The following is a 27,133-nucleotide window of genomic DNA, read 5'->3' as shown; positions in this document are numbered from 1 at the left end:
AACGGAGCTGCAAGTTTTCACCTGGAGCCTACTAATGTCTTTATCTTATCAGCCACATTGAGTGACTGAGCGATAAGGTCCAATACACCTGAGGCATGTGTGGAAAAATAGCAGACAGCAAAAACACTTCAGTATGCAGTGAAAACATAATAAAAAGACTATTTAATTCCGAAACTTAAGACTTATAACAACAACAATAATATGCATTTTCCTTCTATTACAATCATTTGTAACATGGAATTCATATTGGTAGTGCACCAAAGGAGTAGCTTATGTTCTATATGCACAATTCCACAGTTATGTAGGTTGGTATGACATCAAATGTGCATTTTTCAGTATCTCCTTTGTCCATGATACTGCAGGTAGATAACAGCCAAATGGCAAATGGTAAAGTGCATTATGTTATTCATAAAACAACACCTCCTATGGATCCAGTTGTGCGAAATTAAAATCCCATTTCATGCTTGTTGTCAGGCTTGTTGTGTGAAATACTAAAATACAAAAACAAAACCAGCAATATTTCTGTTTTGCCCACCGGAATTTGGAGCACATTTTTAAATGTAAAATGTAATTTTTTTTATTTCACTAAATTAAATTGCATTTTTCTTTGCAAAAATATATTTTTCTATTATCACTTACCAACAGTGTATTCATATATGTTGTTATCAGTCCCCGTACTCAGCATTGTACAGTGCTGAGATTATTTATGTGGAATATACTACATATTGTTTGTTTACAAAATAACTGCAAAATATAGTTGTATAGATCTTGAGCTTGTGGAGTCTCCTGAACAGTTAAGATCTAGCAGTTTTCTTATGTAGGTTGACCCACACTCAGTGAGGCTGGTTAGACACATTTAAAAAGACAAGCCTGCAGTGCTGCTACATACTGAAGATCATGAGACAAACTCTATATGACATTAGGACAGAGCATTACAGGATAAGGTCTTTAAAATTTTAAAGCTTACATGGTATTCTTCGGTACCAGAGCATTGCATGCTCTAAATGAACATGATTGCAAGTTTTAGCACCAACAAAATATTCATTTATGCTTTAACGGATCAAAAATGGCCTATCTGTCAAAGGAAGACTAGTCTTTCAAAGAATTCCACCAAAATCTTCCACTAAATGTTTCAGTAAAAAGGAAGGGAAAAGATTGACAGTGGATGTCAAGTCTCAGCTATGTATTATTGCCCCCCATGATATCCCTGGTAAACATGTAATAATAATTAGGAAACAACATTGTTTGCTGGAGATGTTTGTGAAAATGCTTACAAATCCAAATAGCATAATACTATACAATAGAAACAAAAAGAACATTTTTAGGATTTTTGTATATTAAAGCAACTTTTGTCACAAATAAAATTATTGTTAAAACCATGAACCCAACAACAACCCTAAACATACATCCAAATCAACAAAAAGAAAAGTAAAGTTTTGAAAAGACCAAGACCAATAGAAACTCTGTGGAGTGAAAGAAGAGGACTGTGTACAAGAGATCCCCCCCCGCAATCTCACAGATTTGGAATTCTTTTGCAAGGAAGAGTGCATAAAGACATTTTTTAAATATCTTGTATTTTTCTTCCTTAAAAGTTTAGTGATTTTTTTTGCCCAGGTTATAGGCTGCATTAAAACGGGGAAACATTTTAAAATAATTTATTGTTGTCAGAAACCTAACATTTTAATAGGGATTAGTACATTTAATATAAAGTATTAGGAGCAGAGTGGAATATAGAAGTTGAGGGGGTATTTGTGGAAATTACGTTATCAACACCATCCACCAACAACAATGTTTGGCGCAGACAGGAAGTCGTGTCTGCATTTTTCCAGACAAAAATTAAGTAAAAAAACAGTGAACCAGAATGGCCAAAGCACTCTTTACACTTTACAAATAATCTCACAAAGTGAAATTTTCATGATAGGGAACCATTAAGACAGTGCTGCATAGTGAGTACAAACCCACTTGATGGTGGTCACAAGCAACAGCCCAGATGTGATAAAGACCCAGGTGTGGTTAAACATTAAGGCTTTCAGTATTTGCTGCTGTAGGGCCAATTGCACTCCAGCTCAGTCTTATCAAAGATAGTCTGATAGGGATTTCCTATCAGAGGTCACTGAATCACATGATGCATCACACAGAAGTCAAGACTGAGATGCTGTTCCCATAAAACTGAATAATGATCTCTAGCTAGGCAACAAGATGTCCGTACAAGCATTTTTTTGTCATTGTGCTAAGATCAATAAACACTATTCATGTTTATGTCCGTGTAGAATTACTATTGAAGATTGTGATCTTTGCTGGAAAACTGCGTAACATAGTTAAACGTCCCAGTTTTCAGAGGCACTTCGATAAGAACAGTAATGTTCCCATCAGTATAGAGAATAAGCAGGCAGGTGTATGATTCTTTTATAAATATGATTCGATATATTTCATAGTGTTTCAATATTTGCATCCCTTCGTCGAGAAAAAACATCCCTCGGGAGGGAAAATTGCCAAAATTGCGCCAACAGCGCTGACTTCATTACAGTCCTGCCTGGCACCTGCAAAAAAAGGAAGACAAGAAAAAAACTAGTAATACAATTCCCCTCATCCGCGGAGCTGTGCTGGAGCAGAGATGAGCTTTGTAATTAAAGTTTCATTATCACTCTCATAAATATAAGTGTTCTGGTTTGGTTAGCGGCGGATGCCAGCGTGATCTCTGGCGCTACAGCTCAGCAGATCCATGGGTAATTAGCTATTAGACTAAATGAGCCTCCAGCTCCGGGGTAAGGTAATTGGAGGCTGGATAGATTTCATTTTTCTCCCTCCCTCTCTTTCCCTCCTCATCTCCTGATGAAAGTGGGTCATTACATGTGTTTTTCTTGAATTCTCACGTATGGATGAACATTTTTTGTCTGTAATGCGAATTATAATTCATGCATGAGTCATTCAGCTATGTAGCTAGGGGTGTTGTCACATTTCTACTAATTTCTACAAATCTGAACATGAAGTCATTAGATTTTTGTGGTCAAGGATAAATGATCAAGGCCACTGTTACCTCCTGTCATAGGAGTAATTTGCAGGGGGGGTCATGACCCTTCAAAAAACAGATCCAGCCAATATAAGCCCCCCAATATAATCACAAAGCTGTCTGTCTTTTTGAGGTAATTAAACATTTGTCACGTCATGGGCTTCCTGCTCCCCTAATCATGCTAGTGGATTTTTTACACAATAACGTTGTTCTGATATTTACAGTGTTACTGTAAAAAAAAAAAAAAACATATTTTATGCCAATGTTTTTAGAAAACCAATCAAACATTCCACCAATCATATTTGGTGCAGTTGGTACATTGTCCCCTCATAATCAGGGCAGGAATTAGTGAGTCAGTCATGATATGATCATGTAATGTTTGCATTTGTGAGCGGATTTCTCTTCTGCTAAGTATACGCTCATGAACCCTTCAGCGTGCCGATGGCAAAATAATGATTTGTGCAAAAACCTGTCCACTTGGATCTAGAATTCAGAAAGATTGTAAGTGCGAGAAAGTTAGAAGGAGGCTACTGCAAATAAGGGTTCTACAATAAGACTCATCGATAAACTGATTACACTTTAGTGGTCAAAGGTCAAAGACTGAGGTCAATGATGGTTGTCTACACTGTGGAAAAATAATTATCTGCAACTGAATTGGCTTTGAATAAGCAAAGGAATATCACCCTTTCTTAGTGATTATTGTTCTTTTCCATAGTTCTCTCCCTCTTTGCAGCGTCCAGCTCTGTGTGTGTGTGTGTATCACCTGTGATGTTGAAGTTGGTTGTGCTCAGAAGTCCAGCGTATCGTGCTGATAGCGCAGTCTGGGGCTGTTCTCGCTGTAGAACTGACTGAACCAGCGCCGGTGTTTCTGAATGGCAGAGTCCTCCTTCACCAGCATGGGTTTGGAGACATACGTCTTATTGTTCCAGATCATCACGTCCCTCTCAAACTGCAGAACAACACAGTGTCAGAGGACGTTGGGAGATGGAATTAAAATATTGCAACATTCTACAATAGGTTATTTACAATACATTATTTAACATTTATGTGTTACCTGTATGCACTCGGCCCGTAGAATGAATTTGGGGATGAGCGGTGGAATGCTGCTCTGATAAAAGATGGTGTGTGAGACACACTGCAGCAGAGGCTCCACCGGCGTGACACAATGCATGATGACGCCACGACCCAAAAAGCTGTGATTAAACAGAAGAAACACAATGCCTGGACCCACCTGAAAACACAGACACACACCAATAAAAAGTGATGTAATGAAAGCTGGTGGAAAGCCATTCAAAACCTATTCTAAAACAGAATGCCAGTTTCAGAATTTCTGTAGGGAAGATGGGTGTTGCTATGGAAGCAAAGTGTTGATTCAGAAGAAGTTCACCAATCTGCAATACATACAAAAGGATAAAAGGATGAGGTAAATATATGCTGCAGACACAAAATCACTGAATGAAAAGGTCCTCTGCATACCAGAGATCTTCCCACCAACTTCTATTCAGATATGATTATTATTGACAATTTGTTATAATCCTATTTACATCAAATTGATCCAGTCCAGACATGTTCATGTTATCAATGTCTATGGTAGCTAGAAATGGCTGTTAATGAGTTAAATATCTGCATACATGTAAGACCCATTATCAGTAACTATTTTCAGTTCTGATAGATGCTGTGTTCACTAATGCAAGAATGTCTCTTTAAATTGATTATTTATTGGTTAATTGATTATTTGAAAAAAACTGTCAAAGCTCCGCTGCTGGCGAGGACGCATTCACATGATTATACAAAAAAGGGGGGTTTATTCACAAAACATAGAACAAAACACAAATAGTAACATTAGAAGAGACCGCGTACAATGACCCAATGACACAAACTAGGCAGTAATATACAAGAGGGAACCGGTGCACAAAATTAGGAATCAGGTTTTTTTTTGTTTTTTTGTATTTTTTGGTATAATCACTGAGGCATGAGGCAACATATTGTAACATAATAATCTGCAACAATCTGTAATAATCCCAGAATGTGACTCACTACCTCCCCCTGTCTATCTGTGTGGAAACCCATTTATTCTCTCACAACATGGCCAGCAAACAGTTTGTTTTTTCACAATCAGAGGCATGTTGTAATTAGTTATGTTTTCACTGTGTGTTTTGGACGGCGTGCTTTGCAAATCAGTTCATACCTGTCGAGCAACAACGTCCAGATCAAGCAGAGGCCAGTGGCGGCCAAACACAGTGAGTGCGTGTTTCACCAGCATTTGAGAGCAATGCCTGTCGGGTTCTGGCTCTGGCATCCACTCGACCTGTAAACGACATTAAACTCACAGAACATAAACTCCAACTTTCTAAATCATACTTACACACATGAGACATTTTATCCTTTTTTCTGTCTGCGTCCCACACTCTCACTCACCTTCCAGTCATGACGAATAAACTCCCAGGTTTTGCTGTTGGTGTAGCGTAGGTCTACTCCACTGACAATTCCGGGGGTATGCAAGTGGGCCAGATGGGCAATGTCTGCTGCATTTTCAGGGATCTCCTGCAAAAAGGGCAAATATAACTCATTAGAATCTCAAAGAACATTATAATCAGAATCTTAGGGTATTTGTTTTCCAACAAAAGCAAACCTACAAAATATATTACAAAACACCAAATATATACTCTTACTATGCAGTACAGTAAGGTTCTAGTGGAAAAAAACTCCTCTTATTACACACATTTCAAACCATGGTTCATACAGTAACAAGCCCCTCCTACCTCAATGTGAGCGTTGATGAAGTGCTCAGTACGTCCACGGTAGACCCACTCCCCCCGTTTGATCTCCTCCTGTTCCGGGACCGCCCAACCAGGTTCCACGCCATCGCAATGGAACCACACCAGTATCTGACCATTCACCTCACAGTTTGGCCAACAGCGGACCCTCGCGAACTCTGGCACTGGAAGGTTAAACATGGCACCAAAGATAGGGCAAAAAAGACATCAAAACTATGAAAACTATGAAACTTTTTCAAGTATTCAGATATAACAGACACTTAAATTGTTTGATAATAAAATAAAGAATTACATTCGACCAGTTATGGTACATATATTATTATGAACATATGGTACATATTGTGTATATTATAAATTATATTACATTTCATTGTTATTTTTTTTCGCAAGCAAACCTACATAAAAAAGGAAAATAGCATAATCTACCGAAGAAGAAGTTAATACACTGTTCAGAAACCCTTCAGAGTTTCATTTTACCAGAGGACATTTTAAGTCAAATCAAATGTCAATTTGTAGCTCAGCCGAGCTTTTATTTCCAGAAATAATTTATTCAGAGATGCATTAATAATTCAATTACTGTTGACTACATGCTGAGTCACACATCATGCATACAAAATCAGAGAATGAAGGAACAGCGTGAGAGATTGAGAGAGAGAGAGAGAGAGAGAGAGAGAGAGAGAGAGGTCTGTCTCTGGGTGGATCTGCCCTAAGGGAACTGTGTCTGTAATTGTGTATGAGTTCATCAACTAAAGTGCATGTGAATGACTGCCAGGTCTTATGAAGTTCATATCTATTTGTATTCAGATTTTTAAAGATGCTGTGCCTCACCATCAGATCCATAATTAATGCAACAGCCATGGTTCATTATACTGAATATTAGGGCTGCAACTAACGATTATTTTAATAATCGATTAATCTGTCGATTTTTTAATTAATCGTAGAATCGGATAAAAAAAAAAAAGAAAAGCATTAATTTCCAACCCTTTATTCAAAAACAGAACCAAAATCTTTAGAAAGTGCACAAACATGTTGCTCCTTGAGCTGTTATAATAATAATAAAATAAAATTGACTAACACAAAAAACATACACATGTATGCTTTACATTTGCCACCTGAGCTGCCAGAACGATAAATAATTTATAAAAAAAATAAAGAACAATACAAATCAGAAAATTTAACAGGATTTGTTTGAATGTCAGAACTTGTTCTCTACACTACACTGCAGATGCACACACTTGCAGACGCACACACTCACAAAACTCTCACACTGACACACACACACACTGCAAAAAATGCTTTTCTAACTTAGTAGTTTTGTCCTGATTTCAGTCCAAATCTCTAAAAAATCTTAAATCAAGATACATTTACTAGACACATGAAATAGCATAAGAAATTATGTCTTGTTTTCTGATAAAACATCTCAAAATTAAATGATTGTTTGTTTAAAACAAGCAAAATTATCTGCCAGTGGGGTAAGAAAACTAATCTTAATGAGATATAATCTCAAACAGTTTTAAGCATCACTTAATTTTCACATGCCATTTTTCTTGTCTAGTAATCTTGATTTAAGATTTTTTAGATATTTGGACTGGAAACGAGACAAAATTACTAGGTAAGAAAAGTTTTTTTTTGCAGTGTAGCTATACATGACAACAGATTGAAAAATGAATGGTCCAAAAAAGACTAGTGAATAAAAACATGTCTTTAGTCTTTTAATGCAAAGTAACTATAGCACCCTGCTTTACTACTGTTATTAACAAGCTAACGCTAACTTGTCATGCTTGTCAAGCTGGATGACGGGTAAACATTTACATTTACAGCATTTATCAGACGCCCTTATCCAGAGCGACTTATAATCAGTATTTACAGGGGCAGTCCCCCCCTGGAGCAATTTAGTGTTAAGTGTCTTGCTCAGGGACACAATGGTAGTAAGTGGGATTCGAACCCGGGTCTTCTGGTTCATAGGCGAGTGTCTAACCTACTAGGCCACTACCACCCTGGCGCTGTAAATCCCCATCTAGTTCTCCTCCGCGGTGAGTTAAACACCAGCACCAGGGACATTACGTTCCTCTCTTCAAAACGGAACAAAAGTAGGATTCTGTAGCGACTTACCCTGCTGCTGAACCCTTCTTCCTCCTCAAACACTCCAACATGTTTGCGTTTCAGGTGCTGGATCATTGCCATGGTGCTCCCGTGCCGTGCCATGTCGCTTTTGCATATTTTCGCGCAGATTTCTCTGCCTCCGCCATGTATCTGTCCTCTACCTCCGCTTGTTTTTTTTTATTTTTGCTCCGCGCTGTCTATGAGGCGCCAAACTCTGCTAGCATCTGTGCGCGAGAGAGACCGAGTGTGTTCACTCCACTCCACGCTCAAATAAAGTTTTTTTTTATAATCAAACGTCTCTGCGTTGCGCGACATAACGAATTGATTAGGAAATTCGTGGCCAACTCTTTTAGTAATCGATTTTTATCGATTCAATCGATTCGTTGTTGCAGCCCTACTGAATATTAGTGCTGCACGATTAATCTAATCGCAATCGTAATTGCGATGTCAGTCTGTGCAATTTAAATGATTAGTACATGGATTGGATCGGCGACATATCCATTCTCTCATTCTCTCCAAGTTTGCGAGCTCACTGAAGTTTCACTTCAGTCGGATGTGACGTGTTGGTCACATGACTTTCATTTCGGAGACATATGGTTAGACGCCGCATGACACGCTGCATTTCCCCAAATCGTGCAGCCCTACTGAATATACAGTACAGGTCAAAAGTTTGGACACATCTTCTCATTCAATGTGTTTTCTTTATTTTCATGACCATTTACATTGGTAGATGGTAGAAAACTATAAATGAACACACGTGGAGTTATGTACTAGCTCAAACATGTTTTATATTCTAGTTTCTTCAAAATAGCCGCCCTTTGCTCTGATTACTGCTTTGCACACTCTTGGCATTCTCTCGATGAGCTTCAAGAGGTCGTCACCTGAAATGCTTTTCCAACAGTCTTGAAGGAGTTCCCAGAGGTGTGTAGCACTTGTTGGCCCCTTTGCCTTCACTCTGCGGTCCAGCTCACCCCAAACCATCTGGATTGGGTTCAGGTCCGGTGACTGTGGAGACCAGGTCTCCACTTTTTGTTAAGTACATAACTCCACATGTGTTCATTCATAGTTCTGATGCCTTCAGTGAGAATCTACCAATGTAAATGGTCATGAAAATAAAGAAAACACATTGAATGTACTACACGTGTCAGTTTTTGAGCTCAGTTCTGAACCCTGCGATAATGGTTGTCATCTGTCAACTATTGCAGGGGTCAGTAAAATAAGTCTCTTACCTTTCTCTGCATATGGAATCCTGACGCACTTTCCATCCTCTCCACGAAATTGCCAGCCGTGAAAGGGACACTCTATGCATCCCCCGACCACACGGCCTCCCACTGCCAGGTTAGCACCCAAATGGGGGCAATATGCATCCACTACATATGCCTTCCCATCAAGACCCCGAAAGACAGCCAACTGTTCTCCTATGAGGGAGGGAGGCAGAGAGAAATTTTGTTCAGGGATGCTGTTCAGTTGGTAAATATTACTTAGTAAAGGTAACAAAAATTGCAATCATTACACTCAATCATTTGATTAGATATTGTAAAGAACAAAAAGCTCTGTTGTCTCTGATTACACAGACGTCTTAACCTTCAGTGGCCAATAGATGGCACCACAACGATATGTGCAGCACAATATTGAATAATAATAGTACCAGCCAATCATACATTTATAAGAAACAGACAGAAGGTTTATTTTGTTTGCTGCTCTGGATTTTTTTTATTTTAGCTTTTTTCACTAGAATCTCTGAGAACCCACAATGTTAAAATGATGTATAAAACAATCTATTCTGTTATATAATGTATCAATATTGTTTATCTATTGTATTGTTTATATATATCTATATATCTATGTATCTATGTGTACAATTTATCTATGTATTGCTCTCTATAATGTGTTATTGTGGGGATTATCAAAGATGTTGGCATAATTACAGTCTAATACTAGATAAATTGCATTTCCCTCAAGAGCCTCTGGCTCTTCCACTGTATTGCCAGGGGTATGAATTAATAAATTATGCTCAGGGGATTCTGTAGCTCAAATTCAATTAGGTCAAACAAATCTGGGACAGAGAATTAACTGCTGCAAGAAACTAAAGAGGCCACAACATGCAGATCTATCTATCTATCTATCTATCTATCTATCTATCTATCTATCTATCTATCTATCTATCTATCTATCTATCTATCTATCTATCTGTCTGTCTGTCTGTCTGTCTGTCTGTCTGTCTGTCTGTCTGTCTGTCTGTCTGTCTGTCTGTCTGTCAGACTTTTAAAACTTAGTAGACTGCAATTTACAGTGGATATAAAAAGTGTGCATTACCTCAGGAAAATAACTTTTTTTTTGTAATTTAATTACAGCATTCAGTCACTACATTCAGATTGTAGTGAAACAGGGTGACCTGGGGTGGTAGTTGCATTGCCTAAGAACCAGAAGACCCAGGTTCAAACCCCACTTACTACCATTGTGTCCCTGAGCAAGACACTTAACCCTGAGTGTCTCCAGGGGGACTGTCCTGTCGCTCTGGATAATGGTGCCTGCTAAATGCAATACATGTAAAAATGTTTCAAGACAGGGAAGAAAGGAAGCAAACGCATGACTCACAAACACAGGGATTTACAGTTTTTCTCAGTCGCTTTGGTGCGTTTCTCAGATCAGAATTAAAATTCTCATAACTATTATTTCAACCTCCACAACATTTAGTCATTTGTGCACATCATCGTAGCAATTTCTCCTTTCTCTGAACAAACTGCAAATGATTTTGGACATGTATCAGTTGCTTTCATACATTTCTCTGCTGTTTTTTGACATTTCCATTTGCTTATGTCATGTCAGTCAAAATGAATTATACTTATGGATGCTGAATAGTCGTTCTCAATAAAACTAATAGTCTTACTTTCATTGCTTGAGTCATTACACACAAAATTGTTGACCTAGTTATCAAATGTCAAATATTAGTCATCTGTCAAGCAAATTCTATACCTTTCTTTATCATTTTTCCTGGAAATGTCTCCTAAATTGAACAATTGATCTCAGGTGAATTTCAGCTGTCACTCATGAGGAGGTGTGTGAAATTTTAGTTGTAACCAATGACAAACAACTTGTTCACTGTCAATCATGGATGAATCCTGTGAATCCTCAATTGGCAAGCATATATGAACTGAGCAGGAGCTAGTGTGTACCATTTCTACACTTCTGTGACACAAAATGGAAGGTTAGCATCGTGGAAGAGGGGTGAGGATGCAGGGAGGAAGGGGAAGAGGGAGAAGAGGCAGATATAGGCAAATTCCTAATGAAATCAGGGCTACAATTGTGGACCATGTTGTCAATCACAGCCTCACCATGGAGGAGGCTGGTCGAAGGGTGCAACCCAATATTGGAAGAACTACTGTCAGTTCAATCATTCAAACATTCCGTAGGGAAAACAGGTATGCATACAGTAATTTACTGTACTGTACCATCTCATACATATCTCATGTTACTGTACTGTATTTGTAATTTTACTGTAATTTTACTCTGCACCACATAGGATTGAAAGACAACCTCGCGGAGGTGGAAGAGGGCCCCTTTTTACCCCAAGCAAGAGGAATAAGTATAATAAGTAATAATAAGCGAAGTGATTGTCACATGTGATACACAGCAGCACAGCACACGGTGCACACAGTGAAATTTGTCCTTTGCATTTAACCCATCACCCTGAGTGAGCAGTGGGCAGCCATGACCGGCGCCCGGGGAGCAGTGTGTGGGGACGGTGCTTTGCTCAGTGGCACCTCAGTGGTACCTTGGCGGATCGGGATTCGAACCGGCAACCTTCTGATTACGGGGCCGCTTCCTTAACCGCTAGGCCACCACTGCCATTTGTGCAATGGTCATTGCAAACAATGCAATGAAGTTGAGAGAAATACAAAGCGCTGTCATAGAGAATAACACGGTATTTGGCAATATTGAATCTGTTTCAATTTCAACAATTGACAGAGTTCTCAAAAAAAATGAAATCTGCATGAAGCAATTGTATAAACTGCCATTTGAACGAAACAGTGAAAGGGTGAAGGAGATCCGTCACCAGTATGTGCAGGTAAAGCAGGTCTTCTATGTTCAGCACTGTAAACTTCTTTACAGTACTTTGTAGTTTCATGCAGTACACTAGCAATTCTACAAAACATACTCTACAATGTGTTTTACCAAATGCATGCATTATTGTTTGTTATTGTTCACAGGACAGTTGTGAAATTGCATTTCTGTCTCTCTCTAAAGCGTGTACTGGAGCTGGAAGCCAGGGAACCACTGCACACATTCATATATGTTGATGAGGCAGGTTTCAATCTGGCCAAAGGCAGAAGGCGTGGAAGAAATCGCATTGGACAGAGAGCAACCACTGAAGTCCTTGGTCAGCGCGGAGGGAATATTACCATGTGTGCAGCCATCTCAGACAACGGCGTCCTCACCCATATCCCCCTTCTTGGTCCATACAAATCCCCACATCTCCTGACATTTTTAGACACTCTTTACAGGTACCTAGTCCCTGAGAATGAGAGGGGTGGAGGCCAACTCCGCAAGTATGTTGTTGTCTGGGATAATGTCCGTTTTCACCACTCCCATCTGGTCAGAGAGTGGTTTGCAGCACATGAAAGAATGCTGGTTGAATATCTCCCTCCATATTCCCCATTCCTTAATCCAATAGAGGAGTTTTTCTCTGCCTGGAGGTAGAAAGTTTATGACCGGCATCCACATTAGCAAATGGCCCTGCTAGCAGCCATGGATGCAGCATGTTGGAGTCCTGTAGAGGATGGATTCACCACTCCAGAAGATACTTTCCTCGCTGCATTGCGAGGGATAACATCCGTTGTGATGTAGATGAAAATATGTGGCCAGACAGACAGGAACGTCTGGATGTGCCAGAATGACTAACTGTACCTGTATGTTACAGTACTGTACAATACTGTATGTACTGTTACATGTACTGTATATTGTTCACATTTGTGCACAGCTCTACCAAAATGGGTGATTTTATGTTTTTCATTGTGCTTTTATAGCATTGTTGTTCACTGTTGATCACTTTTGTCTGATTAGTATGTCTGACATGCTGATTCTATAACACCAGGTATGCTGGTGTGTAAGATTGTGATAAAAGTTACCGTAGATAACCTACAGTATATAATATCAAATTCTTTCTACAGTGAGCGGCAATTAAACATGATTGTAAATCTTCTAAAGGTACAATTAGAGATTATCATTAACCCTAAAAGCAGGAATTTTATATCCAGACAAAAAGGAATAAGAAGAAAGAACAGTACAATTACAAGGTCACATGTGAAAAGAATGCAAGAACAAGAAAAGAGAATAGAGAACTATCAAAAAATAAATAGAAATCTGACTGATCTGACTGGTGGCACGTTATCTTTCACAAAGAACATGCATCTCTCTGCACGTTATTGTTTGGAAACATTTGACATTAGATGCCATACAAATTATGAAGTAGAATCGCCCATTGTATTTTTTTTTACATTTTTGTATCCAATAGTGTATACACACACATACACACATATGACCTTGAAACACATGCATCTGACTGTCTTCACACTCAAGCCATACGTCGGATTTCTCACGATGGAAATCTATTTTATCGATCTGACCTGGCAGCTTATTGCAAAAGGGGCAAACACCACTTGCGATCGATCATTTATGCCTTATGCACAGCTGAACAGACAGAGAGGCGTTGGCTCCTGTACACACTCCTCTATTGGAGGTGGCGCAGCTAATGATGCTGCAGTTATAGGCAACAGAAGAAGCTGTGATTGGAAGTGGGATCAATCGGCTGTTTAGAAGAGAACGTGTCTGGAGACGTTGAAGATGAGTATTCCAAACAGGTTTGTAAATATGCTGGCCAATAACAGGTTCTCAAACTTAAATTGGAGTTTCTTAATTGTTTTAGCCTAACATGAGAATGTTCTGGGCTCTCGAGTGTCACTCTTTTTAGTTTTTTGTCACACACACCACATATTGTGTTTCTCAAGAAGAAAAATTATTTGTAGGCTAAAATACCTCAAAATATGCCTATGAAACAAAATTATGCCACTAAAAAGCCTATGAAACCTGCGTGTCTCTGCTGGGTCCTAGGGCCTGTCACTTACAGCCAATCAAAAAAAGAAAGGGCCTAGACAACAGCCAATCAGAAAAAAAGCAGTATTGTATCTGGGTAAAATGCAACACATCCACCATTGAAAAAGCATCCTGAAATTCTTCCCCTTATTCTGCTACTTGTAATTTCTTTCGGATTTTTCATTAACCCCAAACATAGTACTTTAAAAGTGTCTTCAAAACTTGAATATTTGTAATGCCATGTCAAGAGCTGTGCATGCCCAGTCATACTGCCTTTGTATGGAAGAAAACCTGTTCCATCTGACTTAGAAATTGTATTAGCCTTTGAATTTTTGCATTGGAACAATGTTTCTGAACATTTTGCATCTACAATTTTCCTGTAAATAAGTTCTGTGTACATTGTTCAATGACAGTAATTTCACAGAAAAAATACATTTCAAATAATATTGTTCTGGTGTTCAACTTCTGCCTCGGACATTTAGGACATTTAGGAGTCTGTGTTTTGGATTTTCAGTTCCCAATGTGTGTGTTAACTCAATAATAAAACAAAGCTACTTCCAGTGTGTGTGTTACAGCATTATTGCTTTATTATAATATATATATATTTTTATGAGTTGACAGGTGGAATTGCACATGCACAGATGACATCATGTCAATTTGTTTACTTGACTTCAAATTTATTGTTGAAATCTCTAATATTCATTCTGCAGTACCTTCTCAAAGAGAAAAATCTAATATGTGTTTCCAAGGCAACCATACAACACTGAAAGACCCAAAATGAAGTGATCTGGGCATGTCTGACCTTTCGAATTCAATTGTTCCCCATAACACATGAGACTTCAGATGTTGAGACAGAAACACAATGACTGTTTGTTTGACAGTTTCTGTGAAGTGCCTTTCCTCGTAACCAGGGATTTTAACAAAGACCAAGTGATTCAGTTTTAATCGCTGAAAGGAAAAGACAAGGAAATGTATACAATGAACAATACAGCCTACAATATAGGTGTTCAAAGGGGCTCAAACAGTAGATTAAACTCAACTGAAAGGTCACAATGATTCAGCACTTGAAGAAATCTGCCCATATGGATATTCTTGCAAACAATGTGCAACATAAATGTGTCACACACCTCAAAGAATAAATCTTGATCAGCAAATTGATAAACACCTATTCACAGAGTAGTCACAGACTGGGAACAGTCGTTCCCAGTCATTCAACTGCTGATTGGAAAAGTGTAAAATGTCTGAACATGCATGCAAGATTATAATTATTCAGCCCTCTCCTACTTTTTCTACACTCAGAGCTGATCAGGAGAGACTCAGTTGCAGCTCCGCCTTTCGTAATCAGTGCGTATGTGCAGAGAGTAAAGTGCCTGGAAACAATGGTTTAAAAACACAACAGTCCAGAGTACATAGCTGCATTGATTAAGTCCAGACATTCATGGTCATTAAATACATATTTAATACAATGACATAATGCTATTCTATTAAGGGTTCATATGAATGTTCTGAGTTCTCTGGTAACAGTATCAGGTGTCTATATATTGGCATTAATATTAATTCTCTGTCTTGCATGCGGACACAGGAAGCTCAGACACACCAGTGTCTAGTTATCAAATCGTCCCTTATATGGATACTATTTCACATTGACTATAAAATTCAGGTGATATGCAACAGAGTCTGATCAGAGCCAAGTTTTTATTGCCCTTCACTATCTTTGGGGGTCATAGGATGCTGGCCTGTAATATATAAAAACAAATAAAGTATATGTTCAAGGTTTCACAGATAGTGGTAAAAAATGAAGTATGTACGTTTTTATTTTTGGGCTGAAAAACTATTTAATGTTTTTTGTTGTCACCCCTATTTTTCTTTAATCTGATTTACATTTATCACAGACGCCCTCATCCAGAGGTGCTTACAAATCAGTCGTTACAGGGACAGTCCCCCTGGAAACACTCAGGGTTAAGTGTCTTGCTCAGGGACATAATGGTAGTAGGTGGGGTTTGAACCTGTCTTAAGCACTAGGATACTACCACCCATGTTTCCTCTCTCAGCCACTCACTGCATACTCCTGTTACTCAGGGTCATGAATGGCAGGTACCATCCCAGGAAACTGAGCGCAGGGCAGGGACTCACCCAGGGCGGGGCGCCAGTCTTCCACAGGGCACACACACATTATTCACTCACACACTCACACCTACGGTCAATTTAATTCACCAAGTGTACATGCCACAGAATGTGGAAGAGACCTGATCCAACACTGGGAGGTGCAAAATCCTCAGACACAAGGTGCGTGCCGAGATATGAACTCACAACCTTGGAGGTGTGAGGTCACATTGCTAACCAGTACAATTAGGGATTATCATTGGCCCTGATGTTGTCGTTGTTTCCCTTCGGAACAGCCCTTCTGGATGTCCGCGCAATCGGACACCCGGTTTTACACTGGACGCCCTTCCTGATGCAACCCTCCCCATATATCCGAGGCTTGGGACCAGCACCAACAAATACAATGTCCTCTATGTCCCTGGTGGCTGGGTTATCATTGACCCTATGTCGATCTGATTTTATTCAAAAAGAACATACATCACAGCAAAGAACGGTTTGGTTTGGACATCAGATACAGTGAACGGTTTCAGACATGACATGGGCAAATTAGGTTTTAAGAAAAGATCACCTGAGGACACAGAAGACGTGATAAAGTTACTTTCATGATTTCACTGGCCAGACACGACTGCGGTAAACGGTTGAACAACCTGGGTTAGAGTGCAAACGGGCTGAAATGGAGAAATGCGGTTCGGGTTGCGCCAGATGAGCACGTCGTCAGGAAGCCTGACAGATCCTGCGCTGTCAGCATCCGCACCGTATCGCGGTGACTTGAACCGCGGCCGGTGCGCGCCATGCAACTGGAACCGGGGTTGCCAGGTCACGACCGGATTCCCCAACCTAATCAAACAATTGTGAGCCACTTTTCGACATCACTTTCGATTTAGTGTTGAATTACACTTTCGTGTACAGAACAGAGTCTGGAGTGAATTTGAGACGACCGTGTCAAAATTTTTCAACAGGGTGTGAAAAGCGCGACCTTGGCAACCTTACCTGGACGTGAGAGTCACTTGATTCATTTTCCGCGAAAGAACAAAACGAATGAAACGTGGTAACCGTGAAATATACAACCTGTGTGTGTTTGCGTGGGGACCGCACGTACCCAGCACGGTCACGTTCTTGACGTCCCCTCGGTCCAGCATGTGAGAATCCAGCACCCGATACCATCCGTTGGGGTAGACGGGCGGCAGCTCCCCCGTCTTGCGTCTCCGGCGCACTTCGTTGGCGGCCTGGGCGCGGGAGCGGCCGTCCTCGGCGATGTACCCCACCTCGTCGGCGGTCCTCAGCAGCTCCAGCGGGGCGAACAGCAGCCTGTACAGCCAGCCCAGGGCCAGCAGGAAGCCCCCCGCCAGGATGCAGGTGACCGCTCGGGCCGGCGCCCCGGCCAGCCCGGTCCTGCGCCACAGCTCCGGGTATCCTCCCCCGAGGAAAGTGTCGGACGGGTCCCGCACATGCATGACGAGGACGGCCGCGAGGCTGATCGCGATCGCCGCGACCACCTTGCCCGCCGTGGAAATGCCATGGCACTCCATGGCCGTGCATGTGTCGGTGTAGTGCGTGTGTCGCACTTGTCACGGCGATGTTTGACCTGTGAGATTAGATAAGGACAGAGGGCGGGACGGCTCAGGAACTACTGCGACGTGCAACGTGCGTGCATCCCCCGTTCGGGACGTGCCTGGAGGCTGCGCGGAGTCGCCGGATGCTGCGAACGCTGCGCCCCCGGGTGGCAGGACGCGTGCGTTGTCGCGCCGTTGCAGAGACAGTTTGATGGCGATGCACCCATTAATATCTTCTTTTTTGTGTGTGTGTCATTTTTTTACACTTTTGCACTACATCTATATGGCTTTGGTCTGACGTACCAACTCATTTAGGGGCTTATATACACTGGAAAAAATTGAACATGTACATCGGTCCCACATGATCAGAATATGGCCAACTGTCATGAATGTTTTTCTTTTACTGAATTAATTGTTACTCATCAAGCATAGTTAGTAGTAGCCTAGTCTGTAAGACGCCCGTCTGTGAACCAGAAGGACACCAAGTCACAGGTTCAAACCCCACTACCATTGTCAGGTGACATGGGTGGTTGCCCAGGGCAGCATTGTGGTGGGCGTGGCATCATGGGCAATTTTTTTTTTGCATCCAAACTCACCCATGCTGCCCTGACAACATGATTGCTTGGCCACCAATCGGTTTTCTATTCTATCTGTTTGTCAGAATAGTACACAGGTAAAGTAAACTGATAGCCCTAAGTTTAACTCTAACCATTACCTCAAGACTAACCCTACCCATTTTTTTTCGGTGGTATGATAGAATGATAGACACATCTGTGATCGCGTGACACATGCATATTACCCAATGCTGTTCTGTTAAAACCGCAGCTGGAGTGGAGCTGGCTGTAGTGGTATCTAATAACCAGCTCACAAAGTGAAGTAGCTCCTTATTCGATTTGTCAGTTCCACCGTAAATAATGCTCAGCAGGCTGCAATACTTGCCCACTCAACATCCTGAACTATCAGAAATGGTATCACGTGTTACCTGTCTGGCCCAACACTGTTTTCACTGAACATTTCACATGGGAAAGGTGAATTGGAATGATGAATGGCATTCTCTTACAAAACAACCCAAAGTTTAAAAGATCATGGGCAACTGAAAACCCACTTGTTAAGGGTAAAATAGGATGTGTAGAAACAGTATCAACTAATACTTGTCTGGCCCAAAACACGTTTCACTGTAAAATAGACCTGGTAACTTTGCTCACATGCACTTATTGCTCACATTTCAATGTAAAATAAATTGTATTGCAGCCTGCAGTATTTAAGGTGGCAGAGACAAATTGAATAAGCAACTGTGAATAATGAGCTAACTTCAGCATCTTTGCCATGTCTGAGCAAACAAGAATCACAAGGTCCACAGATGCAGTCGGGAGATGGGAGAAAGTTGTAGAAAGTCAACCATCACTGCAGCCCTCCACCAGTCAGGGCTTTATGGCAGAGTGGCCCAATGGAAGCCTCTTCCAGCAAGACAACAACCCAACGACACAGCGAAAATAATGAAGGAGCAGCTTCACAACAACCCTGTGACTGTTCTTGAATGGCCCAGCCAGAGCCCTGAATTAAACCCAATTGACCATCTCTGGAGAGACCTAAAAATGTCTGTCCACCAACATTTACATCCAACCTGCCGGAACTGGAGAGGATCTGCAAGGAGGAATGGCTGAGGATCCCCAAATCCAGGTGTGAAAAACATGTTGCATCTTTCCCAAAAAGACTCAAAGCTGTATTAGATCAAAAGGGAGCTTCTACTCATTACTGAGCAAAGGGTCTGAATACTTAGGACCATGTGAAATTTCAGTTTTTCTTTGTTAATAAATCTGCAAAAATATCAACATTTTTGTGTTTTTCAGAAATATGTTCTATATGTACATTAATGAGGAAAAAAAATTACTTCTATGATTTTAGCAAATGGCTGCAATATAACAAAGAGTGAAAACTTTAAGGTGGTCTGAATACTTTCAGTACCCACTGTATATCCATTTAACCAGTTATTCATTTACTGTTGTCCTTTATTCATTTTATTTGAAGTTCTGGGTATCAGAGTCAATGAAGATATCATTGTGAAACACAGCACAGCACACTACGAAATGTGTCCTCGGCGTTTAACCATCACCCTTGGTGAGCAGTGGGCAGCCATGACAGGCGCTCAAGGAGCAGTGTGTGGGGATGGTGCTTTGCTCAGGGGCACTGTACTAATACTGCCTTCTAATATTAACTGTAAAAAAGAACAGACCACCTGTCCCTCTTCAGACTGTTCTTATGTCTGTTCCTTAACAGACATAAATCAGTTGGAGTGTTGAACTTAATAGGTACTTAAGTGTAACACATAAATAAATTACTTTCCCTTACTTGGGGCTGAGTTAAATTTTTGTATCCATAAACCCAATGGAATTAATGATGCTTGCTAAAGATTTCAGCAAGATATTTTTTTTCCAATGCATTTAATAATTTTTGGAAGTTTATTTGATTATGGATGCATAAAAAGTGGTGAGGTGTCTTAAGTGGCACATGAAAGCCTGACAGGGTGGTAGTAGCCTACCGGGTAACACACTCGCCTATGAACCAGAAGACCCAGGTTCAAATCCAACCTACTACCATTGTGTCCCTGAGCAAGACACTTAACCCCGAGTTGCTCCAGGGGGGACTGTCCCTGTAACTACTGGTTGTAAGTCGCTCTGGATAAGGGCGTCTGATAAATGCTGTAAATGTAAATGTAAGCATGGTAACAATTTGTGAGCTCTAAAAGACTTCAAATAATGCATCTGACATACTTATATAAATAAATAAATAAATAAATAAATAACAGCAAATGTTTAATAAAAAAAAAAAAGACATTACTCATGATTTCAAGAAAGAAAAGCTTTGGTCATTTTTATTGCATCTGGCAATTGTCCACCATGATTAAACAGGAGTAATATCAGAGTTGAGTTACATGAAATTGTCTCAGAATTTACAGAACTCTTGGGTTTTCTGCAGGTAGTGTTAAGTCTTCTCAAGAGTCCCTCACATTGGGCAAGTTGGCATAAACATTAGCCCAGAAATTGACAAAGCGCAGCCTCATTTTCTGTTTGACTGAATTGCTGTTCATCTTGTGGTTTATGTCAAGGTACTGATGGTCCGATGTGGTGAAAGTAGGCCAGTGGACAGGGACCTTGGACTCACCTGTGTTAGGGTCCCTTCAGGAAGGAAAAGATAGGTGTTAAAAAAAAAAAAAAAAGATAATAATGATGATCATAATTTATTTTTTAACACTTGTGCTCACTCTTGAGTTTCTAGGCATGGAAGGGAGAGAAATTTACACAGCAGTCCATCTGTATAGTATAAAGAGAAACCAAAGAAAAGACTTTCGTACCCAGTTTTGGCAAAGTTGGTCCAATAAGAGATCATGTAGTCAGAGACATCTCTATGCCGGGGCCAATAGGCCAAGAGGTTGGTGAAAGGCTTGCCAAAAACATATTGCAGGTCATCTGCGTGGTCGGCACCCATCCAGCTAGGGAAGCCGGGCATGCGAGAGGCCTGAGAGAACAGGTAGGAGTATGTACGGCCCGTTCTGAGGAGATCAGGGAAGAAAAATATTTCAGTGCTCAAACAGGCGGGTGCCAATGAACTGTGATCTGTGGCACAGAAACATTCTGAAAATACAATAAGCACAAAATGATCATGTCCCCTATTCAATATAAAGAGTGTAGATGTTTTGGCGTACTTCGCAACGCTGGCATGCTGGTACAGGGCAGTCTGGGTTGGTACCAGGAAGATGTAATCGGTCTCTAATTCAACAATGGTCCTCTTAATCTCGTCCTTGCTTGGTTTGTCCCCCCAACTGGCGGTGTACTCCTTATATGCCATCTCAGCCCCCTGTTCACCCTTGTCACGAGTCAGGGCATTTATCAGGAGTTTAGCATCATCCCTGCAGAGTGAGAAAAGAGAATAAAATATCGAAATCAGAATTGGTGTCTTGTTACATCAATTTGGATACGAGACACAATTTGTGACAAATTAAATACATTTTTAATGTGACGGATTTATTAAAAAACTTCATACTTTTGGTTGCTGAATTACTACAGAAAGGACAATTTTTTTGTCACTAGGTAGAAAAGTTAATCCAAAATCCTGGTAGGGTAGCATGCGTATCAGATGTAATATCAGCTAACATTAAACATTTAAATTGAGTTCTCCCCAATACAGCATCTGAAATGTACATAATAATTAGCAATTACATTGTATTCTGCTATTACAAAACTCAGTATTGGCGATTGAAAAATATCACCTCTTTAATGTAGTAATACACATATTTATTCCAGTTTCAACCCTCTTAACACATTTCTTGTTACATTTTAAATTCAAAAATGTAAAACTCCAAACATAACCTTGGAGGTAAAAAAAAATGCAAACTCTAAACACAACCTTGGAGGTATGAGGCCACGTCACTAACCGCTGTGCAACCTTGTGCTCCATTGTATTATTTAGTATTTTAAAACACACCATGGGTGTATTTTTGCCCTACGTGGATCGCACACAAAACTACAAACTATCCCCTGAAAATGTATTTACCCCACAGTAGCTTACACGGGTGTAGGCCAGATGGGTTGGTTGACTGATGGCACATCCAAGCCAGTGAAGATGTGGCCATCCATGTCGTTTACACCAGCAATGTAATCAATATCAGCAGCATTGACAAACAGTTTGCCGGGTTCGTCTGGCAGGAAGTCTCCATCAACAACCGGGGAGAGTACCAAGTTATGCACAATAGGATCTGTAAAACATGCAATTTAAATTCAGGTCCAAGCCTTTCGGAAGCCACACAAAAAGGATAACCATGGATAATAATCCATGGTTTGGCAGAAATCAGTGTGATTTTCACTCAAATCATCAATCACTAACTGAAATAACACTGTTATTCCATATTACTCAAAATAATACAGATCACAAAAATGACTCAATTGGTTGCTGGTCTACTGCGTCATCTCCAGCGCTTACATAAACCCACACAGAAATCCTTACCAGTAGGAGAACCATTCAGGTTCAGGTTGCCAGCAAGGGTGAGTGCCTCAGGGTCTGTCATCTTCAGGCAGTCTACCATTGAGTCATCAGTTGGGCATCCAACCTTCTTGGCAATCTGTTAGAAACATGGCACACTGATCTGAAAAGCAGTTCATCATGCAGGATGAGCCCATACACAAAACTACTGTTTTATATATTTTACAATTTTCCACTAGGATGCAGGATATTGGCCTCACCTGTTCAGCAAAGGCTCTGGGGTTCTTGTTGATAGCCCAGGGACACAGGGCCACCCCACTCTGGGATATTCCTCTGCGAATTAGCCCCTTATTATGGGGTGAGATCAGCTGTGGCACAGACACAAATACACAAAGCATTTCTTTAGACAAGAGTACACAGGCAATAGTGTGTCAGCAGCTGAACAACACCTACTAATTTAACACAAACTGAAAATAACAGTTTCTTGGAAAGTGAAATTTTTGTCATTGTGACTGCCTTTTTCCTCTGGCTCCCTTTCCAGCAAGAAAGTTAGCATAGCAGTCAATTTTGGTTCGTGTGTGTGTGTGTGTGTGTGTGTGTGTGTGTGTGTGTGTGTGTGTGTGTGTGTGTGTGTGTGTGTGTGTATATATATATATATATATATATATATATATATATATGTGTGTGTGTGTGTGTGTGTGTGTGTGTGTGTGTGTGTGTGTGTGTGTGTGTGTGTGTGTGTGTGTATATATATATTCCAAGATTACAGTGAAATTAATCTAGATTAAGAAAATTAATCTATGCCCACCTCTAATATATATATATAGTATATATATATTAGAGGTGGGCATAGATATATTAATCTAGATTAAGAAAATTAATCTATGCCCACCTCTAATATATATATTAATATATTAAGAAAATTAATCTATGCCCACCTCTAATATATATATATTAGAGGTGGGCATAGATTAGTTTTCTTAATCTAGATTAATATATCTATGCCCACCTCTAATATATATATGATGACAGACATATATATATATATATATATTAGTGGTGGGGCGTTATCGGCGTTAACGTGCTGCGTTATACTACGCAAGCTATTGTGCCAGAGTAAAATGGTTACACTAGATTTATAAGTATATTTCTTCTTTCTTGTGTCTTAGTTTCTTATTTCCTAAAGACTTTTATTTTGTTTTTGAGACCCGGTTCAGGTCTCTTGGACACATGGCGTGAGTTGTGAGAGGTGTGTGGGGTTTGTGTGCAAAAAGTTATTTCTTTCATTTTAATTTATGTACATATTAGGAATATTTTGCATGTGTGTTATTTTGTGAATATTTTTTTTTATGTTCTTTTTAGTGGTGGGCCGTTATCGGTGTTAACGTGCTGCGTTAACGCGAGACTTTTATCGGGCGATTAATAACGTGCTGCGTTAACGTGAGACTCTTATCGGCGATAAAAAAAATATCGCCGTTAATCTATTCACAAAGTTGGGTTGGGAGCTGGGTCTATACTATGCAAGCTATTGTGCCGGAGTTAAATGGTTACACTAGATTTATAAGTATATTTATTTTCTTCTGTCTTTTAGTTTCTTTTATTTTGTTTTTGAGACCCGGTTCAGGTCTCTTGGACACATGGCGTGAGCTGTGTGAGCTGCGTGGGGTTTGTGAGCAAAAAGTTATTTCTTTCAATTTAATTTATGTACATATTAGGAATATTTTGCATGTGTGTTATTTTGTGAATATTTTTTTATGTTCTTTTAATACTGTATATTGTAGAGAGAGGTGCAGAAAGACGTGATGTGTGACGATGTTCTGACGCGACCTTGCTTTTTGTACAGAATACACTTTGCACAGAAAATCTCTTGGGTGTCAGCTCATCATTTGTGGTTCAAGAAACGAAATCAAAAATCACAACGCAGAAGAAGAACCGCTACACTATGATGACTTTCACCTTTATATTTTAGCGCAGATGTATACCTAGCCGAATTGCACTGTAGGAGGCGAGAACGAGTCTTCGAACTGTGAAATTACCACATCAAACGTGACGTGGTAACATGGATGCAGCTATTTAACTGAATAAACAGTTGGTAAACACAAGTACATCTTATTGAACATAATTTATTTTCATCACCAATTATCATAGTAGAACAGCTTTCTCAAGGAGTTTGTTATGCATTTTGGAAACAGGAGATAAACCCCTGGTCTTGAGAAACCCGTTCTCAAAGACTTACTTTTAGTCATTATTTGGGTAGCACACATATTCTGAATGCATTCGGCAGAATTCAAACGAGCCATTTTAATCTAGATCAATCTAGATTAAACTAGATTAAGAAAATTAATCTATGCCCACCTCTTATATATATATATATATATATATACACACACACACACACATAGATTTCACTAATTAATGACGAACATATCAGTTTTAGTGTAATCTTGCTTTAGAGTCAAAATTGCAGTGACATTTACATTTACAGCATTTGGCCTGCTGGGTTAGGAACTGGACTAATGATCACAAGGTTGTTTATTTGAATCCCGAACCGTGAAGGTGTCACATCCCCACACACTGCTCCCCATTAGAGTAATCCCATTTTTATATATATATATATATATATATATATATATACACACACACACACACACACACACACACACACACACTAAAATGGAAGAAGCTGCAACAGAGTAGTTTGCATTGCTACTGTGCAACAGACCAAGCTGTATGCTGGGAAGAGAGTCTCACCTGGAAGTTCACACCAGCTGCTCCAGCTGACTCGCCAAACACAGTGATGTTGTCAGGATCTCCGCCAAAGGCCTTGATGTTTCTATGGACCCAGGCAATCCCGGCATGCTGATCCCACAGTCCATAGTTACCTGGGTAGACATGATGATCAGCAGTTATGGTTGTGGTTGCCTATACATTTCATTCAAACATACTGTATGCTGTTCCAAAGGGTTATCTTTACCTGGAGCTTTGGAGTCTCCTGAGCTAAGAAAGCCCAAAGTTCCCACACGATAGTTGATTGTCACCACAATGACATTGCCCCTGTTGGCAATCTGTTCCCCATCGTAAAGGTAGTTGTCCAGGAAGTTTGCACCCTGTGCACCTCCGAGGAGGAATGCACCCCCAAACAAGTACACCATCACAGGCAGATCAGTTGACACTGTTACAAAATAATATGATTAAATGACTAAGCTGTCAGGATCTGAGACAAATATGGTTTTAAAGTGGGACAAAAAGACTCGGAACAGTACATGTGCGTCCATGTGGCACCCAGATGTTAAGGTAGAGACAGTCTTCACTACCACGAATCCCAGACTGCAGCAGATTCATCTGCATGCACCTTGACTTGTACTTTTTTGCCATCAGAACACCTGAACAGATACAAATGCAGTACAAAGAATTTAATAACTAGACTAACAGTGCCATAGAATTCATTATGCATACAATACATTTAATTACACTGAAGTACAAAGCATTTCATAGTCATAGAAGGAGAACAGCTGCTCACCACTCCATTCAGGGTGGGGTTCAGGCTTCTCGAAGCGTTTGGTTGGAGCAGCGAAAGGAATTCCTAGGAACACATCCATATAACGGAAAAGTCCAGAAACAGAGTAAGTCTTCCCCTCAACCATACCTCCCTCAGTCAACACAACTCCCAGCTGTGAAATGGAAAACCATTTTATTGTTCATTGTTATGCCTAAAATCAACCGTGTAGCTAATGCAACAATTTATATATCACAGGATGAAAAGAAAATGATATTGGGGCATATTAACCTTCAGAAAAGTATCAGAGGTTTATAAATGTTGGGACTGAAATCCAAGGCTCTCCATGAAAATTTGCTACATGAAACAAACAAATGAAACTCACAGAGGCAGCATTGGCCGAGGCCAGGCAGAAGGCTGCAGCCACCAGTAGTCCCAACATGGCCATGACTGTTGGTCAGTGAACAGGCAGTCAACAGCGGCAAAGGCTCCTCACTCAGCTTTTATATTAACACCTTCTGCCAAATATAGCCACTTTTAGCCAGGTTTGCTCAAGAGCAGCTGGCCTACAGATAAAAAAAAAAATCCCTCTGCGATGGAAAAAGGACATTCTGCTGTCACTTGGCCAAATGGCTCAGGTCTGTCCTCATAAGTTCTTTTGCAAATTAAGGCAAGCTGTCTTCAGCTAACTATGGCATCAGGATTTGAAGTAAGATCAGTTTCTTTCCACAGAAAGTCCTATGAGATGGTGCTGAAAAATCTGTTGTGGTCAAACGTGCACAGTATTTATTTTATTTTTTAAGTTTGCATGATTAAATGCTGGTAACATAAAGAGAAAGCATTAATAATATGCTAAATATAGTATAATTATGGAAATTCACACAGTAGATTAAAATCCTTGCACATTAACTTGAAACTATTTAATTCAAGACTCATGTAGCACAGAAGAACTGTTGTTTATAGAAATTCTAACAAAAACATGTAATAATAGGATTACATAAGAAATAAGATAACATTTCTT

General features: G+C 40.1%; 2 protein-coding genes across 4 annotated transcripts; both read right to left on the bottom strand.

The window, feature by feature from the left end:
* Positions 1-143: 143 nt before the first annotated feature.
* On the bottom strand, positions 144-17,742 carry LOC114787130 (cholesterol 7-desaturase). 2 transcript variants are annotated; one of them, XM_028974921.1, is made up of 8 exons: positions 17,186-17,742; positions 9,120-9,308; positions 5,773-5,951; positions 5,429-5,554; positions 5,199-5,318; positions 4,065-4,241; positions 3,774-3,959; positions 144-2,540 (listed from the first exon to the last, which is right to left on the bottom strand). In XM_028974921.1, exons 1-7 carry the CDS (start codon positions 17,613-17,615, stop codon positions 3,798-3,800), a joined length of 1,383 nt encoding a protein of 460 aa, XP_028830754.1. In that variant the 5' UTR covers positions 17,616-17,742; the 3' UTR covers positions 144-2,540; positions 3,774-3,797. The 2 variants fall into 2 exon arrangements, with proteins under 2 accessions (XP_028830754.1, XP_028830755.1); XM_028974922.1 differs by lacking the exons at positions 144-2,540; positions 3,774-3,959 and having other exon boundaries at positions 4,073-4,401.
* A 2,741-nt stretch (positions 17,743-20,483) lies between these two features.
* On the bottom strand, positions 20,484-27,116 carry LOC114786570 (bile salt-activated lipase-like). 2 transcript variants are annotated; one of them, XM_028973783.1, is made up of 11 exons: positions 26,498-27,116; positions 26,137-26,287; positions 25,880-25,999; positions 25,591-25,788; positions 25,368-25,498; positions 22,877-22,984; positions 22,641-22,755; positions 22,206-22,392; positions 21,343-21,546; positions 20,992-21,189; positions 20,484-20,815 (listed from the first exon to the last, which is right to left on the bottom strand). In XM_028973783.1, exons 1-11 carry the CDS (start codon positions 26,558-26,560, stop codon positions 20,632-20,634), a joined length of 1,659 nt encoding a protein of 552 aa, XP_028829616.1. In that variant the 5' UTR covers positions 26,561-27,116; the 3' UTR covers positions 20,484-20,631. The 2 variants fall into 2 exon arrangements, with proteins under 2 accessions (XP_028829616.1, XP_028829617.1); XM_028973784.1 differs by having other exon boundaries at positions 26,137-26,199.
* Between the last annotated feature and the right edge of the window lie 17 nt (positions 27,117-27,133).

Source organism: Denticeps clupeoides, chromosome 3 (genome assembly GCF_900700375.1).
Source record: "Denticeps clupeoides chromosome 3, fDenClu1.1, whole genome shotgun sequence".
NCBI classification, from domain to species: domain Eukaryota; kingdom Metazoa; phylum Chordata; class Actinopteri; order Clupeiformes; family Denticipitidae; genus Denticeps; species Denticeps clupeoides.
The sequence above is the reverse complement of the archived record's forward strand: the minus strand, read 5'-3'. Positions and strand labels throughout refer to the sequence as shown.